The 19,722-nt window shown below is 40.7% G+C and overlaps 1 protein-coding gene across 1 annotated transcript in view; it reads right to left on the reverse strand.

Annotated features, from left to right (window-relative positions):
- Positions 1 to 1,196: 1,196 nt before the first annotated feature.
- LOC143390230 (chromodomain-helicase-DNA-binding protein 1-like) overlaps positions 1,197 to 19,722 on the reverse strand; it is a 51,174-nt gene continuing 32,648 nt past the window's right edge. Inside the window, 9 exon segments of the mRNA XM_077108333.1 lie at positions 1,197 to 1,275; positions 2,141 to 2,249; positions 2,891 to 3,005; positions 5,383 to 5,453; positions 8,238 to 8,336; positions 9,395 to 9,600; positions 10,542 to 10,705; positions 11,625 to 11,773; positions 18,000 to 18,165. Coding sequence (XP_076964448.1) covers positions 1,197 to 1,275; positions 2,141 to 2,249; positions 2,891 to 3,005; positions 5,383 to 5,453; positions 8,238 to 8,336; positions 9,395 to 9,600; positions 10,542 to 10,705; positions 11,625 to 11,773; positions 18,000 to 18,165 — 1,158 coding nt within the window.

Below are 19,722 nucleotides of genomic sequence, written 5' to 3' on the forward strand. Positions count from 1 at the left end.
TGAGACCTCTGACAAGGACTCTGCAGCATTCAGGGTGTTGACGGCCTCAAAGAGGCAGAAATTAGGCTGGCTGAGGACAGCTGCCCAAGACGAAGACTTCACATACAAAAGTGGGAAGAGTCAGACTTAGGTTTATCCCCATGACTCTTTCCCCAGTGGTTCTCACGCCCCGACCTTCTCCAACACCACTAGTCATTTTATGCCTGCTTTGTGCCATTTTCACAATTCTCTCATGTGTTGAAGCTGAAATGGATTTAATGGGTAGGGAAAGGAGATTCACTGTTTTTTTCTGAAGTTGCATTTGATAGGCCTCTAGGCCAAAGTGTTTTTTTCAGACTGAGATACCAAGCAGTACAAAAAGAAGGGCAGGAGCAGCTTTACTTCACTGGATCAAGACTCTCTTCTCAGCTCTATTCCTGAGGCTGTCTCTTGAAGGCATGAATAACCTGAAGGTGTTTCCTTCTCCCAGACACCCTGTTCTATTCCTGTTCTATTTCCTTTGTATCTCCTTAATGCAGACAGTCTTTCCTTCTGTAAAGAAAACATCTGGTGAAGGAGGAAAAACACCTAGATACAGAGGAAAAGAATAAAATGGCAAAGAGACCAGAATATTTATCATTATGCAAATAGTTATACAAACTGAGATCAAATAACTTTCCCAAATAAGTTGTGCATCCTCTATTACAGGTACCATATCAGAGTAACAGATCTAGGAGAACAAAGTTAGAATTAGAAAAACACTATCCCAAAGCTCCCCAAATACCCCCCGCTTTTTTTTTTTTTTTTTTTTTTTTTGGTATTAAGATTGAACTGAGGGATGCTTAACCACATCCTCAGTCCTTTTTGAGATAGTGTTTTGCTAGTTGCTGAGGCTGGCCTTGAACTTGCAATCCTCCTACATTAGCCTCCTGAGTCACTAGAATTATAGGTGTGCACTATGATGCCTGGCCCAATTCTTTTCTAAGATACTCATGACAGTCAGTCTGGACCAATATCTTTTTTTTAATATTTATTTTTTAGTTGTAGTTGGATACGATATCTTTAATTTATTTATTTATTTTTATGTGGTGCTGAGGATGGAACCCAGGGCCTTGACCGTGCTAGGCGAGCCTCTACCACTGAGCCACAAATCCAGCCCCTGGGTCAATATCTTGATAGCTGGCTGCTAACTACTGGATCTGGTGCAGGGCCTACTGTTAAGGCACTTGCTGTGCTGAGGAGGAAAGTGGGGACTGTGAATGAAGGACAGCAGTCTTGCTTCTAGGGAAGTAATATCTGATAAGGGTGGTCAAGGAAGATGTATTTCATCACTTTATATTCAACTTTGTCAAGACTACTAGTTTAATAATCAGTGATATAACCATTCTAAAAGTAATATGTCCTAATTTCTTTTCTCAATATCATAAGTACTTCCAATATTGTTGGCACTAATTATTGCTACTATTAATCTATTGTAGTAAAACTCTTATGCTACTGCTTAAATTGTGCAAGCACATAAAACCTTCTCTATTTAAAGTTTTTGTAAGGAGTTGTGACTGAATGATTCAGTAAGAATCTAAGTACAAAGATGGATTTTCTGTATAATTATAGCCATTGGGGGGGTTAACTTGGCAGCTTCTGATTTTGGATAGAGTAAAATAGTTCAAAGAATGCTAATGGATATCTTGAGAAATAAATATTAGTTTAGTTATTGACTTAATAGAATGAATTTCATATAGCCTCTTCAGACTATATCAAAAAGTTCCCAAAATAAAATAGTTCACTTATCTGTTAACTGCTTAGAGAACAGAATAAATTCTTAGAATCAGGCCTTGGTCCACAGACCTGAAAGATTTCTAGAAAAGTAGTAAGAATAAATTTAGTATGTAATTAAAAGGCAATTGCTCAATTGATTCTCCCCTTCATATATTTTTAAATCTGTCTCTTGGCATCCAAAAGTGTTCCTATGTCTATCTCATGGGTGTGCGCTCTGGATATACATATAAGTCAGAAACTGCTTCTGAGTGTCTGTCTCACTGAGGAGGGCAGAATTAAGAACATGGCAGGAGAGGACTTGGCTGTGGATTAAATAGCAATACCAGAAAACAACATATTTCCCTCCTGAATCCGGGAACATATTATCAGGGCCACAAAAGGATACATGTAAGTTGGGATGCCTCTTGCAGTCAGATGTTTCCGAATAAGTCACTCAGGACCATACCAGTTAAAACCCCTGGTGGCATGACCGATGCGTGGAAGATGGACACTTGCTATTAAAAAAAAAAAAAAAAAAAGATCATGATGTCTTCACTCATCAAAAATGGGATGATGGGTATACGATATACAGAGAAGAAAATAACCATTGACTGTCCACCCGAAATACACAAATACAGTGTGAAAAATATGCTGGCAAGGGGATTATAATAGGAAAAAATTAAGTTGTTCTGCTGAACATAAAGATCCACAGGCTCTTGAAAATAAGCAGGCACAATGGAAGTAGAATATGATTAATGGTGAAATCAAAGATTCCCCAATAATCCATGAAATTCAACAAACACCAAGACACACTAGGTTTAGAGACAAAATTAAATTTCTTTGGCGAGAGTCATGGCATACTGTGACTCTCTAAGTTTAATAAACGGCTTTTCCCTATCGCGTATGACCAAATTTCTTCATCTCTAATCTTCTGCTTCCCCACTGTAAAATCATGATAAAAATGCGATAACAAATACAAAACCAACCTGGAAAGGAAGACGGTCACACACAGACAAGATGAAGTGGTCATCACTCTGTGCTCTACCTTTGCCGTGCAAACCGAATGTGGCCTGGACACTCCTCATCTCCCCCTCAAAACGACACCACATGTCTGGAAGAAGAAGGTCCTCTCCTGATCTCAGATGGAAAAGCTTACCTTTCTTTTTCTTTGCTGCTAAAAATATCTTCTTGAGGCCCTCTTCTAGGGCTGCCATCTTAATGCCAGACAGGACATTGGAGCGATCACGGTGCTGAGCCACTACCAAGGCTAGCTAGAAAGAACAACCATTAGATGGATGACATGAGACAGTTCCACTGTCAACTCAGTGACCTGCCCATGGAGGGGACATAGCCTTTTATGGACCACCTAGGCCTTGGCTCCATCCCCCCGGCCCCTTTTTTGGTTACGGAGATTGAACCCAGGGGTGCTTAACCACTAAGCCACATCTCCAGTCTTTTTTTTTTATTTTTCATTTTGAGACAGGGTCTTGTTAAGTTGCTTAGGGCCTCACTAAATTGCTGAGGTTAGCTTTGAACTTGTGATCCTCCTGCCTCGGCCTCCTGAGCTGCTGGGATTACAGGTGTGTGTCACTGCACTGGGTGGTTCCATCTCTTTTGTATGCTCTGCTTGCACAACAATGTGTGATTATGTACTCATCATAACTTGTTTTTGTGGTAACGGGAATTTCTTCCTCTTTTCATGATATGTTAAAAACTGGAATCTAAAACTTGTACTTTCTAAATGTTCTCATAGGTAAAGAAAAATTCTAAGACTCTTAGAAGTAGATAGGATTTTAGAGGTTCTCACGATCCAGTCCTCTGACACTAGAGTTAGGCTGCCTGCTTGTCCTGGGAACCATTTCTGTCTAGACAATCTCTATGAAAACAGATGCCAAAGATCCCCCACCTCCTCCTAGTGGGGGGAAGCTGGAGAGTTCAGGGAGCTTCTGGAGCCAATGTGAGTCACGACAGTCACGTCCCAGACACAACGTTCCACACCGTGAACAGTTTCCTGAGTAACTATATTCTGAAATTCTCATGCATGGACATTATATTGTCCACCCTCTGCCTTTTTTTTCTTATTTTAGAAATTCCTGAATGAATCAATAAACCGGAAACCACTTTGTTGCTAGTCACATACACCACCAATATGAAGAGAATGAACGTCTTTCAGCCTGGTTTCTAAATTTTTTAAGTGTAAGTTTTGGTTCAAAATTTGGATGTGGAGGGGCTGGGGATGTGGCTCAAGTGGTAGCGTGCTCGCCTGGCATGCGTGCGGCCCGGATTTGATCCTCAGCACCACATACAAACAAAGATGTTGTGTCCGCCGAAAACTAAAAAAAATAAATATTAAAAAAATTCTCTCTTTAAAAAAAAAAAAATTTGGGATGTGGACTCAGGTCTTGGAGAAAACTGTTGGTGTGGTAAATAAATTCACTACAGGTATTCCAAATGACAGACAAGCAAGCAAGAGATACTTAAGGTGCAAAAGGAGGATTCTGATGTAAGCAGGAAGTGTTGTACTGGTTCCTTTCCTCTGCCTGTGGCTGGCCAGCAAACACAATCTTTTACAGAAACTTTCATGTAATAAATGATGAAACCCCCAGAGTTTTGAGACATATTTTCTTACTGTTTAGTAAATGTTCACTGAGCATTTCCTAGGAGCCAATACTATGTGAAATACTAAGGATAGAAAAGTCCCTACACACAAAGGGGCCTGGAGTCTAGGCCAGCGGACGATAAGGACACAGAGGACAGTGCTCAGGGACTGTGATACTCAGAAGGCTGGGGGATGGCGAGGGGAGTGTGGGGGCCAACCTGCTTGTTATGGGATGGACCCTGCTCCCCCAAATTCATGTTTTGAATTTGGGGTACTCCCAGTACCCCAGAATGTAACTACACTTGGACAAAAGCCTTAAAAAGATTTATACTGACAGTAGAATGAATTGCAGATAACTTTCCTATGTTCATATATGAACACATAACCAGTGTAACTCCACACCATGGACAACCACAAGAATGGGCAGTTACAGGGCTGGGGATGTGGCTCAAGCCGTAGCATGCTCGCCTGGCATGCGTGTGGCCCGGGTTCAATCCTCAGCACCACATACAAACAAAGATGCTGTGTCCGCCAATAACTAAAAATATATATATATATATTAAAATTCTCTCTCTCTCTCTCTCTCTCTCTCTCCTGCTCCCTCTCCCTCTCTTAAAAAAAAAGTGGGCAGTTACACTCCATGTATGTATGACATGTTAAAATACATTCTGTCACGTAAAATAAAAACAATTAAAGAATGGAGATTATCAAGTTAAAATGAGGTTATTAGGGTGGGCCCTAATCGAAACTGGCTTGTGTCCTCTGAAGAACACAGTGAGAAGGTGGTCATCTGCAAGTCAAGGAGAGAAGCCTCAGGAGAAACCCACCTACCAACACTCTAACCCTGGACTGGTGGCACCCAGAGCTCTGAGAACATACATATCTAGGATTAAGCTGAGTGCCAGTCTGAGGCACTGTTATGGCAGCCGTAGCAAACCACTCGCATACTAGAGATCTTGGCCAGCAGGGGCAGGAAAGGCTTTAAGAGAAATTATTGGGAGCCAAATGTTAGTTCTGATTAAGAGATGTGTTTTTGTTTTTAAACTTACCAGATCTTGCCCTGTGTTTCTTGACTCTTTATCATCAATAGGGAATAAAAGGACATCTCCCAAACTTAAGTCTGAGATTAAAAAAAGAAAAAAGAACAAGAGAAAGAACACTCAGCCTCACATGGACCACTGAAGGAGAATTACTCCAAACCCTTCTGTGCCTGCTCTTCCAAATCCAGTTAGGTCTAGGACCTTACCTCTGTCAGTCTTTCGTAGCCTTTTCTCACTCCCCTGTTCTCCTGACCTCAGTCACCGCCTTAGCCAGGTTCTCATCTGCTTCCCTCCTGAATTTTTCATGTTCTGCTAACTCAGTATTCCCCAAACATCATCAGCCAAGTGCCCTACAGGCAACGGAGAGGGAAAGCGAGTGCTAGAGGCATCCCTGGGTAGGGAGGTGGGGAGGACTTCTATGAGCCTGAATTGCCTTTGGAAGTCTTAGTGTTTGTCTCACATCATTCAAATTCTGCATTCTACTACGGCTACCTATTTGCATGTTTTCCTACCCCATACAAATCAAATCAAACTGACATTCTAGGCAGATGTGCTCATTTAATTCTGGGCTCTACATAACCCAGTTTAAACTATTTGTTTAAACTAAAAAGGTAGATATCTTGCACACCCCAATCTTTCAATTCTAAAATATTGGCTCTGCTACATCATTTTCTTTTTATTTTTTCTAGGTGATAATGGACCTTTATATATTTATATGCAGTGCTGAGAATTGAACCCAGTGCCTCACATATGCTAGACAAGTGCTCCACCACTGAGCCCCAGCCCCAGCCCTGCTATGCCATTCTTCTGATCAGGTTTCCTGTTTGTCTAGCCGTGATCCACTGGATGTGGTCCTACTTAGAACATATCCCCTAGACAAACCATGTATGGTCTTCTATGATGTGGCCAACCCTCCCTTTACAATTGAACTCTGCTGTTCCTTGGCCTACGCCTGGCCCATGCGTGTGGACTGTGTAATGACTTGGGAACAGTAAATATTATAGGGATACCAAAAAGAATGTGACTGTTAGGCATCTCTTGCCATTCTATCCACCTATTCAAATTCAACCCATCTTCCCAGACCCCAGATAACTCTTACCATTCCAGGAAGCCTTGGTCCAGTTCCACCTACTTTGATCTAGGCTTTTTAAATCCTTCATGGGGCTGGAGCTGTAGCTCAGTGGTAGAGCTTGCCTAGCATGCATGAGGCACTGGGTTCAATCCTCAGCACCACATAAAAATAAAAAAATAAAGTAAAGGCATTCTGTCCATCTACAACTACAAAAAAAAGATTAAAAAAATATAAATCCTTCTTCAGAAAAGAGTGTACACATTCCAACTCCATTTTCTTACTGACCATTTTTACCTTAAATCTATACAATCAGGTGACAGTCCTCACATTCCTCAAAGTGCTCCAAGGTCATGTGACTGATCACGGGTTGAATCCAGTGGCCTTTTCCCAATTCTTTTTTTTTATTGGTTGTTCAAAACAGTACAAAGCTCTTAACATACCATATTTCATACATTAGATTCAAGTGGGTTATGAACTCCCATTTTTACCCTATATACTAATTCAGAGTCTGACACTGTAAACCACTTTGCCTTCTTAATATTCTCTCTTCCCTTACAAAGGTTGAGCAGCATCCCTAATCCAGAAATTCCAAATCCTCCCAAATCCCAAATTTTTAACAGTGATATGATGCCACAAGTGGAAAATTCCACATTAGACCTCATGTGATGCACAGTGCACTAAAAATAATGTATGAAATTACCTTCAGGCTATGTCCATTAGTTTTATGTGAAATATAAGTGAATTTTGTGTTTAGACCTGATCCCATTCCCAAGGTATCTCATTAAGGTATATTATATCCAGTTTTTAAAAAAATCTGAATACTTCAATTTAAAAAGCAAACCCTTTGCTTCAAAATACTACATTCTCAAGGTTCTCTTATTTTTCTGAAAATTCTTACTGTCTTCTCTTAGCTCCAAAAGTTTTCCACGTACTGTTTTCTGCCCTCTCATTTCTCCAACACGATTTCCAACAGGGACCTCAGTCGGCACCTCTGGCTCTGACCACTCCTGGGTTCTCTGCACCTTTCTGCTTTTGTTTTGAATCTTGCCAAGTCAAGATCTAGATCTGGGTTGGCTGTTTCAAAACACATACCAAACCCTTCTTTCAGCAATGTGTTTTACACCCTTATGTTTCTCTCTACTTTAGAGAACTGGGCAAAAGAATTAGGAAAAACCAGTCTATAAGATATCTGAGGGCCCTTCTTTGTTGGACAAGGTCCCGTGACTGCTCAACCACAGAAAATGACCTCAGTGATCATCTTACTCTTGCTGACATGTGGCAACCTTGACATGTAAAGGAGGTGGCCTTTTCCCTTCTGTGTGACAAAGGACAATACATCTTAGTCTTCTAAGTTCTCCTAGTCCCAAACAGCCTTATTTCTGTCTCCAGGGAGTGTTGTACCCAGGCTCTGCTGACCTCATAATCCACCTAGCACAGACCTGACCCACCACCCACCAGTTTTAATAGTGTGTGGCCTTTCTCTCCTATAGCTCCTGACATTTTTATGGGATATTCCCTTATGAAGATGGCATGAGTTGGATGAAATAATCTTTATTCTAATACTTGAAGATGAAGCAATTGACATTTTTCAAAATACCTACACATTCATTATCTTCACTGTAGTCCCATGGGGTAGGTGTGACAAAGTATATACCTTACAGATGAGAAAACAGGCAGAGAGATGACAGAATTCCGATCCCAATCGGCTCTCCTAAGTCTTCTCGAGGGCTAGTTAACCCCAATACCGTCCTGAGTGTCTTTTCCTGTCTTATTCCATTGTTCTGTTTCTTACCTTTCATTTTTCCTGCCAGCTCATATATTTTTCTTGGCTCAGCTGATCGTGCTTCCAGAGCCGTGAATAAGCCACCTCTGCCCCAGCGGCCAGAGTCATCTGACGGAAGAAAGAAAATTTTCATCTGTAAGAGGCAAAGTCAAGCCCACAATTTAGAAAAACAAAATCACACAAGATAGGCTTGTAGTAGAATGATTTTTTCAAAGGGAAGGAACGATATATCTGATCTCCTAAGAGAATCATAGTTGGATTCCCAAATATGTTCAGGTTTTCTGAAAGATACGCCTGGTCATCATAACAGAGAGGCAGCTCAAAAATGAGTGTTATGAAGAAGCAGAAATCTCTGGTGGGTCTATAACTCTGGAGGGTGGAGAGTGGATGTAACACAGTAGTGACAAGCACTATTAATACCACAGCATACAACTCCCATTTTACAAGCAAGTAAGAGAAAAAGTTAAATGACTCATTCAAGTTCAAATTAATATAGCTTGGTCAGCACCTGGTATTTATACTCATTCACACCACAACTGCTTATTTACCTGTATCACATGTCAGACATCATTTCAGGTACTGGGGTAATACAGTGAACACGCATGCACACACACAGTCCTCTTCCATTAAGCTTATGTTCTAATGCAATGAGACATTCAAAGACATACGTTAATATATCAGGAGGGCATAAAGGTAAGTAGTGTAGAAAGAGGACAGAGTAACAGAGGCAACATACAGACTGTTTAACAAGCAGACACTTGAACAATGCTTGATGGGATTATTTGGGAAAATAGGGTTCCTGGCAGAGGATACAGAACATGCAAAGGTTGTCAGGGGAACACACAGGAAGTTTCTCAGAGAATACAGTTTTCTTCTAAAATGCAGCCTTGTTTCACCCTCTTAAAAAACTTGTGCAGAGGATGAGACAGATATTGTCCCATTAACATAGATTAGGAAGCTGACACTCAGGGAGAGTGGGTAACTCAACCAGGTAAACCAAAGAGCCAAGAGTCAAATCCATGTCCACTGATTCTACAAGCCATGCTTTCCTGGCCACATGACACTGCACTGGGACCAGCCCTTAAGCCATGACTGTGCCTCATCCTCTCCCTTTCTTGGCACCATGAAGACGAGGCACCCTCCCTGTCCCACACCACTTCTCATACCTACACAATGCACAATGAAGGCGTCCTCGGCCTGGGCCTGAGGGTGTGTGACGTCACCGCTGACATACTGGATGGAGGCTGGGTCTGGGTCTTCGCAGCCCAGCTCGGCAGCACCCCCGTCTTCCTCATCCTCGAGGTCTTCAGGCTCACTCTCCTCAGAGGGCAGGCAGAAGGACCAGTAGTTGTTGGACTTCCACCAAGCCATCCTTCAATAGGCCAGAGAGAAGAGAAAAGTGACCTCTCCTTTGAGCACATTCTGCACTGCTATTCCAAACAGTAACTGCCAAGTGAGATGCAATCACAAACTCACCAACTGATGTTTTCTGCACAATTGTAAATAAACAAGTTTTAGTGATCAGCCCAACTATCTCTTGATTACACTTCAATAATGAACAGCCACCAAATGTCCCTGTTTTTAAGAACATGACTAAAAGGGTCTGTTCAAATAAACAATTCCTTGTCAACTATAATAAAATCTTTAGAATTTCCTGTTCCTCTGCTTTAGGTACTCAAGACTTCTCACTAAAGTGGACTCAACGTTAAAGCTGAATCTTTGAAAAAGTGTTCTGTGGAGTCAGGCGTGGTGGTGCACACCTGCGATCCCAGCTACTCCGGAAGCTGAGGCAAGAGGATCACAAGTTAGAGGCCAGCTGGACAACTCAGTGAGAGCTGGCTCAAAATAAAAAAATAAAAAGAACTGGGGAAGTAGATCATGGTAGAGTGTCCCAGGTTCAATCCCTAATCCAAAAAAAAAAGTATTCTGTTACCAACAGGAACTATCAGGTTGATACTTTTTTGAATTTTTAAGTGATGTTCAATTGTGGAATCCTTTGCCAAATGTGACCCTCAGCTTGGTTAGTAACACAGACATACTTTTTTTCCATCAAATATATATTAAGTGCTTGGGGATATGGCTCAAGCAGTAGCGCGCCTGCCTGGCATGCACGAGGCGCTGGGCTCGATCCTCAGCACCACATAAAAATAAAGATGTTGTGTCCCCCAAGAACTAAAAAATAAATATTAAAAAATTCTCTCTCTCTCTTAAAAAAATATTAAATTTCCCATATGAATATCCTTCCCTTCTCCACAATCTAGTAGAGGAGACGAGACCTATGTCACTGGAAACCACAGTACTTTATGGTCATACTTTTTCTTATGTTCAGCCTCTTCCTTTGCCCTCTTCTTTTCCTCTATTAATCTCTTTCTCTTGGCTGCTGCTTCTTGTCTTCTCTTCTGTCTTTCCTCCAGTTCTTCTGGGCTCAGAATCTGCTTCCTTTTGGTGGACCCCTCCACTAGGCCTGGGATAAGAACCTGTGGGAAAGACAGGACCACAGCCAAGAAGGTCAGAGACGTCCTATCCTCTCACGTCTCCTTCACCCTGAAGCACACTCTACAGAGGTGCCTCGCGTGGGATCTCACAGAGCACAGTATCCCTGTGTGGTGGGCACTGGCCGCCAGGTAATCCAATTTAACATTCATATTTTGCATCGCACTGGCGTGACGTGCAAAGCACTAGCATGGCTGCTATTCACTTTGATTCATCTCATTAGTAATAAGGTGCTTACTTTTTCCTTTGATTGAGAGCATACACCATAGGATGGCATTTAAATTTTAAATAATTTTAACATGAATCTTTCTACAAATGTACAATTCCTTTTAATACAGTATTTTAGCATGATTATCTTAATGATAGCTAACATTTAGAAAATACATTTTAAGGGGGGGGATGTGGCTCAAGTGATAGCACGCTCGCCTGGCATGCGTGCGGCCCGGGTTCGATCCTCAGACCACATACAAAGATGTTGTGTCTGCTGAAAAACTGAAAAATAAAAATATTAAAAAAATTCTCTCTCTCTCTCTCTCTCTCTCTCTCTCTCTTTAAAAAAATACATTTTAAGCACAAAATACTGTGAACATCACATGTATCGTTTATGATTGACATCATCTCTTAATGAAACAGGGTGATGATCATCAACAGCAGGATATGGTATTTTGATGTAACATGGTGATCCCTTTCAGGTGGCTTAGAAGAGGGACAGGCCTACTTTTACCTGTATTAAATTGTACAATATACTCAGCTTGTTAATGTTTTTTATACTAGATTTTTACATAGCTTTTTATATAGGGTTCAGTTAATTTGCTATATTTTAACAGACACTTATTTCTTAACAAATCATCCTAAGATATAATTTTTTGGAATTATGATTTCACACAAATTAACAGCTCTTACACTGCCTTTATTTCGGAGTAACCGGCCTTCTTGACTTGTTTTCTCCAAAAGGGTTTTCTGAAGATTTACCAGTTGTTCAAATGATTTTCTGTCTTCCTTACTGTGCTCTTTAGAATAATCTTTACCTTTGAATAACTACATATGGCTTTCTAAGAACATAAAATACAAAATGAGAAATGTTAAGACATTGAAAGACAGGTTGATGCTATTCAAAGCAATAACTAGAACAGCCCTTACTCTGAAGGGCAAAGACCAGCTTGTGATGAAGGCATTCCATTTCCTGTTGCACTACACTGATAAGTTTGGGTTCTACACATGTTCACTTTTCAAAGGACAGAGTGTTGGCTTAAAACCCTTTTGGGTCTATCCAAGATGATGTGGGAATCTCTGCTGGATCCCTCTACCCTGCTGAGTCTCAAATCACTCATTCATTCCACAACTATTCCCAGTGTAAATCTCACTGACTTTTAAGAACCGCTAATAAAATCTCTACTTTTTAATCCCAAACACACTTTTAATACTCTTTTTTCCCTTTTTCTATAATATTAAAAGGAACAAGTGGCAATTCTATGAGAAAATGAAAAAAAAATCACAAAAAATAATCCCTTGGATTTATAATATTCTTTACAGATCTCACAAAGCATATTCATGTTTTTTACATCAATCGTGTTATAGCTAACCCCACTTATGAAAGGGGAAACTGAGACTCACACAGGGATTAAATGGTTCCAACTCTTTCTGCTACAAAATGAACATGGCAGGTTTTTCTAATTCTAAGATCAATATGTTCTTTTCAGTAGATTAGTGTGTATGGAAAAGTAGAAAAAAGCTTGCAAATAATCATGGCAAAAACAACAAGAACAATAGTATAATCGTTTTTCTTTCTTTAATTTTTGCAGTGATGGGGATCAAACTCAGGGACTCACAAATGCTAGGCAAGAGCTCTAACACTGAGCGGCACCCCCAGCCAATAGAATACTCTTAAGTAGCACTTTATGCTATTAGAGCAATTTCACATCTAGTATCACATTTGATTTTTGCAGCTGTGTAAAGAGTAAAGCAGACATTAATAGCACCATTTTACAGATGAAGACACTAAGGCCCAATGAGGCTAGGTGGTCTGCCAAGATCATGAATCAAGTGATAACCAGCCAAGACCAGTGAACACAGACAGGTAGGATAATAATTCAAAAGTGAAATGTCTGTAATAGCACATGTTACCAAATAATGTATTTTCACAGCATTATGAAATCAGCTATAAGTATGTTTTCCCCAGAGAGTACGAAAGCAAAACATTTTCATTCTCAAGAGATCAACTGCTTCACACTTGTACTCAAATCTAATCAGCCATAATTCTAATTGGCATATGATAATTAAATCAGCAGGGGGCTCTCAAAGAGGCACTCTATCAACAAGTGGGAAAAACATAAAGGGCTGAGAAGTTTCAATTATGATCAACATTATGTAGTATCATACTGCATGAAATTTTCAGCTTACCATATAACTGTGCTTTTTAAAAAAACTTGGTATTAAAGATAAAGCTACCTTACTTTATACTTAATTGTGAATGGGCTGCTTTAACTACTCCTCTTTCATATTCATTTGTTATTTTTAACCACACTCTATGTCTTCACTCTGTTTCGAAGAGGCAGCTGGAGCCCACAGGTCTAGACCCTCATCTGGGTCTTGCCAGAGGAACCATCTACCACAAAGAGAATCAAGACAGTCATCGAAGACAACATTCCAAATTTTAATCCAACTAGACAATCCAACAGTTAAACTGTCTGCAAAAATGTAATTTTTTGGTAGGTAGACTGAGAGATATAATTATCTTTCTGAAAACACTGCAATTTTATTTTGTTCTAGTAAATAAAGTCAATCTAGATGTATAGAAAAGGGTGGAAACTTGGTACTAAGGTAATCAAATACAACTTAAAAATATGACCACACACATATCTATTTTTTCTCTCACCTGAAACAGCTAAAGGACAATACACAGATTTCTAAAAAGATATATGAGGCGATGGTAGATGAAACAGTGCACGAATTCTTTGGAAGATAAAAAGTGGATAAGAAGAGAACAAGAGATTCAGAAGAGCTGTGGAACCAAAACACTGGTATCTAGCTGGGGCTGACTGCAGGAATAGAAACCCTTTCATCCAGAAACTCAGACGCACAATCACAGGCACCACAGTATGGAGGAACTGAGAGGATCTGCACACCAAACACCAGGAGCACCACGAGCCCTCAGCTCCCTGTCTTTCCAATTTAAACCAAAAATTTCACTGTAATGGTATAGGACTCGTCTTAGGATATGATGAGTTGTCCAGTGAAATCTTCAAATCTGGCTGTCTGAAAAGCTCCCCCAGTGCAAAAGCTGGCTTGCCAACCAGTGCTGTTGGCATGAGGCCCAAAGGCCACTCACCTGTTCACAACAGAGCTGCCTGTCAGCTTTGGGTCATTTCACCAGCACCCTGATCAGACAGGACACCAGATGTTTCAGGTAAACTGCTAACAAGAACAAGAGACTCCAAAAGAAAATTTTTAAAAAGAAGAGGAAGAAGAAAAAGCAAATGGAGGAAAAAGAGGTAATACAGTGGGCAGGGTAACACTTTCTGAAAAGATATAATAAATATCCTCCCTGAGATATATTTTTAAAAGCTACAATAAATGTCCTCGGGGAGGATATTACATCCTTGAAATGGGAATAGGATACGATTAAAACTACAAGCTGAGAACAAGAAAGAGTTCTTGAAGAATTTAAATGTGATACTATCATAACAAATTTTTAAGATAAAACACAAGAAAAGTCCAAGAACTGTGTTCTGTACAATAATGCCAGTTGCCTAGATTTTGAATTCTCCATATATTCCATAAAAACCACACCAGTCAACAAGGATAATCAAACCACCCCTAATCTAAGCCTACCACAAAATTAGGAGTCGGGAACTACTATAAACTTCCACTTGAAGGTAAACAGAGAATGAACATCCCAAACCAGCTGAGCTCTGAAGCCCTCACTGGTCTGGGGAGGCAGACGGAGACTGCACAGGAGCAGGACAGTGGAGGTGTAGCAGTGCCAGACAGATGAAGTTCATCCTCCAGAATGAGGTCACCCCAGGAAGGGAGAGCAATGAGGACATCTGAGATTGGTAGTTCAGAGCAGTGGCTGCTTAGGAATTCAAAGGAAGGGCTGGAAGGAGATGCAGTCAGACATCTGGGGGCGCTCTGCTCTCGGATGAGAAAGAGGTAATGCAGACAGCCTTCGACAGTCTATGGCAGGGAGAAAGAGAGAAGCAATGGGAGAAAATTCAGAAGGACAAAACCAAAAGCCTCGCCCAGCCCCTTACCTACCAGTAAAGGGAGCACCCTACTGAAGCACTGTGCTTCTCTGTATTGATGGGAGAAAGAACTCTTTTTCTTGGGCGGGGTGGGGTGGGGAGGGAGGTACTGGGGATTGAACTCAGGGGCATGAACCACCGAGCCACACCCCAGCCCTATTTTGTATTTAATAGAGACAGGTTCTCACTGAGTGTCTCGCTTTTGCTGAGGCTGGCTTTGAACTCATGATCCTCAGCTTCTGGAGTCACCAGGATTACAGGTGTGCACCACTGTGTCAGGCTAGAAGGAACTCTTGAATTAAGAAGCTCAGTAAGGGTGAAAGATCTATATAATGAAAATTACAGAACCCTAAAGACAGAAATCAAAAAAAAACCTTAGAAGATAGAAAGATCTACCTTGCTCTTGGATAGGCAGAATTAATATTATCAAAATGACCATACTTCCAAAAGTGCTATACAGATTTAATGCAATTTCAATCAAAATCCCAATGATATTCCTCATAGAAATAGAAAAAACAATCACGAAATTCATCTGGAAAAATAAGAGACCCAGAATAGCTAAAGCAATCCTTAGCAGAAAGAGTAAAGCAGGTGGCATCACTATACCAGACCTTAAACCATACAACAGAGCAATAGTAACAAAAACAGCATGGTATTGGCATCAAAACAGACTGGTAGACTAATGGTACAGAATAGAGGACACAGAGACTAACCCACAAAACTACAATTATCTTATATTAGACAAAGGTACCAAAAACATGCACTAGAGAAAAGATAGCATCTTCAACAAATGGTGCTGGGAGAACTGAAATCCATATGCAACAAAATGAAATTAAACCCCTATCTCTCACCGTGCACAAAATTCAACTCAAATGGATCAAGGACCTGGGAATAAAACCAGAGACTCTGTGTTTAACAGAAGAAAAAGTAGACTCTAATCTCCATCATGTGGGATTAGGCTCCAACTTACTTAATAAGACTCTTTTGGTGCCAGAATTAAAATCAAGAATCAATAAATGCGATGGACTCAAACTAAAATGTTTCTTCTCAGCAAAAGAAACAAATCTGTGAGGTGAATAGAGAGCCTACATCTTGGGAGCAAATCTTTACCCCTCACACATCAGATAGAGCACTAATCTCTAGGGTATATAAAGAACCTCAAAAGCTAAACACCAAAAAAACAAATAACCCAATCAATAAATGGGCCAAGGACCTGAACAGACATTTCTCAGAAGATAATATACAATCAGTCAACAAATACATGAAAAAATGTTCATCATTACTAGCAATTAGAGAGATGCAAATCAAAACCATTCTAAGTGTTGGCGAGGATGTGGGAGAAAAAGGCACACTCATCCACTGCTGATAGGACTGAAAATTGGTGCAGCCAATATTGAAAGCAGTATGGAGATTACTTGGAAAATTGGGAATGGAACCACCATCTGACCCAGCTGTCCCTCTCCTCAGTCTATACCCAAAGGACTTAAAAACAGCATACTATAGGACACAGCTGCATCAATGTTTACAGCAGCACAATTCACAATAGCTAAATTGTGGAACCAACTTAGATGCCCTACAATAGGTGAATGGATTAAAAACTGAAGTGTATATGTGTGTGTGTGTGTGTGTGTGTGTGTGTGTGTATGTATACACACATACACACACAAATAATGGAATATTACTCAGCAATAAAAGAAAATAAAATCATGGCATTTGCAGGTAAATGGATGGAGTTAGAAAAGATAATGCTAAGTTAGCTAATTCCCCAAAACCAAATGCCGCATGTTTTCTTTGATATAAGGAGGCTGATTGATAGTGGGATAGAGAGTGGGAGATGGGAGGAACAACAAGGGAAGAGGGGTTGGAGGGGAAGGGAGGAGGCATGAGGTTATTAATGATGGTGGAATGTGATAATCATTATCCAAAGTACAGGTATGAATACACGAACTGGGTGTGAATATATGTGTACACAATCAGAGATATGAAAAATTGTGCTCTATATGTATAATAAGAACTATAATGCATTCTGCTGTCATATATGAATAAAAAAATTTAAAAAAAGATCAGTAAAAACCCTCTCACACTAGCCCATATTGACTCCCTGTTGCTGATACAGGAGAACAGACATTTTTTAAATAATCATGAGAAAAAGAAAAAACAAAACAAAACCCCTTTCAAGTCTGAAATTCAAATATTTCAGAACAGAAAATGGACAAAAAGATAAATATTGGGGCTAAGGCTGTAGTTCAGTGGCAGAGTGCTTGCTCAGCATGTGTGAGGCACTGGGCTCGATCCTTAACCACCACATTAAAAAAATAAAATAAGGGCATGCTATCTAACTACAACTTAAAAAAAAAAAGATATTGACCAAATTCGGGAAAAAAGAAAAAGGAAGACAAAATGATCTCCTACACCTCATGGGTCTTTTTTTTTTTAATATTTATTTTTTTAGTTGAAGTTGGACACAATTGCTTTTATTTTTACTTCTGTTTTTATGTGGTGCTGAGGATTGAACCCAGGCCCTTGCACGTGCGAGGTGAGTGCTCTACCGCTGAGCCACAACCCTAGCCCCCACCTCATGGGTCTTAAAAGACTTAAAGCACATGACATAGTCAGTACTGTTGGTGAACACAATAAATGTCCATAAATATTAGTTGCAATTTAAAAAAACATTCTACTATTGAGAAGAGGAATCACTGTGCAAAGCACCATCATAAAGATAGCAGGTTTGACCAAATAAACTCCAGAGAAGATGTCTGTGTCAAGGGAGAAAAGGTTCAAATTTAATCCTTGAGACTGACAGGACCATAAACATTAATATCATTCCTTGGATTCAAAAGTCCAGCTTCAAGGGAACAACGATCACTCTGGCAGTTCTTGGACCAGGAAGCCTTAAGAATGTCACAGAGGACTACAGGGCTGGGTAGGAAAGAGAGGTCTCCGGGGCAGGACACAGGACTTCCCGTGGGGACGCATCTCACTCACACCCTAGCTTGAGGTGACGGAGTCATTGGCTCACCTAACCCCAACTCACTTCCTTCCTCCTGCTCTCTGATCCCTCCTCCAGCTGCAGGCAGGGCACCAGAGGCCCACTGGCCATTTTCTGTCTCTCCCAGGATGGACTCCAGGTCTACCTCCTCCAGGGTGCTCCCCTCAGAAGACAGCAGTTTATCCAAGCTGAATTTCAGTATGTCACTCAACTTGAATGAAGAAAACGAGAGATCCAGTTAGTTCTCATGAAAACACAGATGAGGATGTGTGACTTGCTAAGTGTCTAAATGACCCCCTGATGGACTTTCTTCTCTTCCATCACAAATGATACCTGCCAGGCTGTTCTGGAGTTGGATGAGGAATAAGCAGAGAGGTGATGAATGATGATCAGAGATGTTGACTTTGACAATTATTTACAATACCAAAAAAACTTTTTGCCCTCCAATTTTTTTGAGGAGCGGGGGCAGATAAGATGATCCCCAGCATCTTCTCTAGCACTCTCACCAGCATTTTCTACAGGCACATCCAGCAATCGAGAGAAGTCACAGACCCTTGCTGGCTACCTTCTTACGTCTCCCACTGCCAAACTAACCCTAAAGAGAAGGTGCCACTGAACACCTCATCTCACCATGAGCTGCCACCTGTCCTTGCCAAGCCGCTTTGCTACTATAGTGCTTTACGGGACCCACTTTGGCAAAACCATGACCACCCTGATCACCAGACCCCAAGCCTTTCTCAATTTCAATCTCCCTGGACAGTCCTGGGGCACTCCCCATCCTGCCCTCTTGCTCCCCCCTAGGGGACAGACTCAGCCTACTTCCTATGGCTGCAGGAACCAGACTCTTAGATATGTTACCTGGCTTCACTTGCTACCTGCAACTCTCCACCTCCCTAAGTACTCTCTCTTAGGAATTCTGAACCAATTGGGATACACATCATGGGACTTCATTTTCATTCTGCCCTTTTAGATTTGGTTAGTTATCTCTAGATTGCCTATTCTGTAATTTGGAAACTTCAGCTTGAAAATACCTGAGATGAAAACTATGACAAAAACTAAGCAAAACCATACCTGATATATTTATATTTAACCTTGGTGTACCTATACATATAACCAAGCTTTGGCATTTAGTACCCAAAACCGAAGAAAGCCAATTATTTACGATGAGGCTCAGTCCATACTGGGATCCTTCCCCCTTCCACTCCTTGGACTAAGTTTCCTGGCTTCCCTCGCTACTGCTCACTCACAAAGTGTCTTTAAGGAACTACCCATTTTTTAAATGAAAACCACTTTATTACAGTAACTAAGAGCATGTAGTTGGAAGTTAAAGAGTGCTCGGATTAGAGTCATGAACCTGATGTTTGGAAAATTTCTTAAGATGGAGGTAAAGACAACGTCTAGCTCATTTTTTTGTTATTCTTCTTCTGAAACAACTGGAAAAAGTGCACGTCACACATGCTTAGCACAAAGTAAGCATTCAATAAGCGTTCACCGCATCTTTATCTGCTCTCTGTTTCTGCTGTGTTCTCCTGGTAAGACAAGGAACCTGCTTTCCTTTTTCAGGACTTCACTGCTCTATACTGCTTAGATCTGTCAAACCAGAACCACGTCTTTTACTATTAGATTCTTTTAATAACTTAAAAAATGTCCTGCTGTATTTTGAGACAAGGCAGTGAGTTATCACCCTTGTTCTTGGCAACCATAAATAACTCACAGTCTGGTGGGGAGGAAAAAATCAAGACAGAACCAGAATGTGATTTCTTGCCAT

This window comes from Callospermophilus lateralis, unplaced genomic scaffold, assembly GCF_048772815.1.
Source record: "Callospermophilus lateralis isolate mCalLat2 unplaced genomic scaffold, mCalLat2.hap1 Scaffold_52, whole genome shotgun sequence".
Taxonomy (NCBI): domain Eukaryota; kingdom Metazoa; phylum Chordata; class Mammalia; order Rodentia; family Sciuridae; genus Callospermophilus; species Callospermophilus lateralis.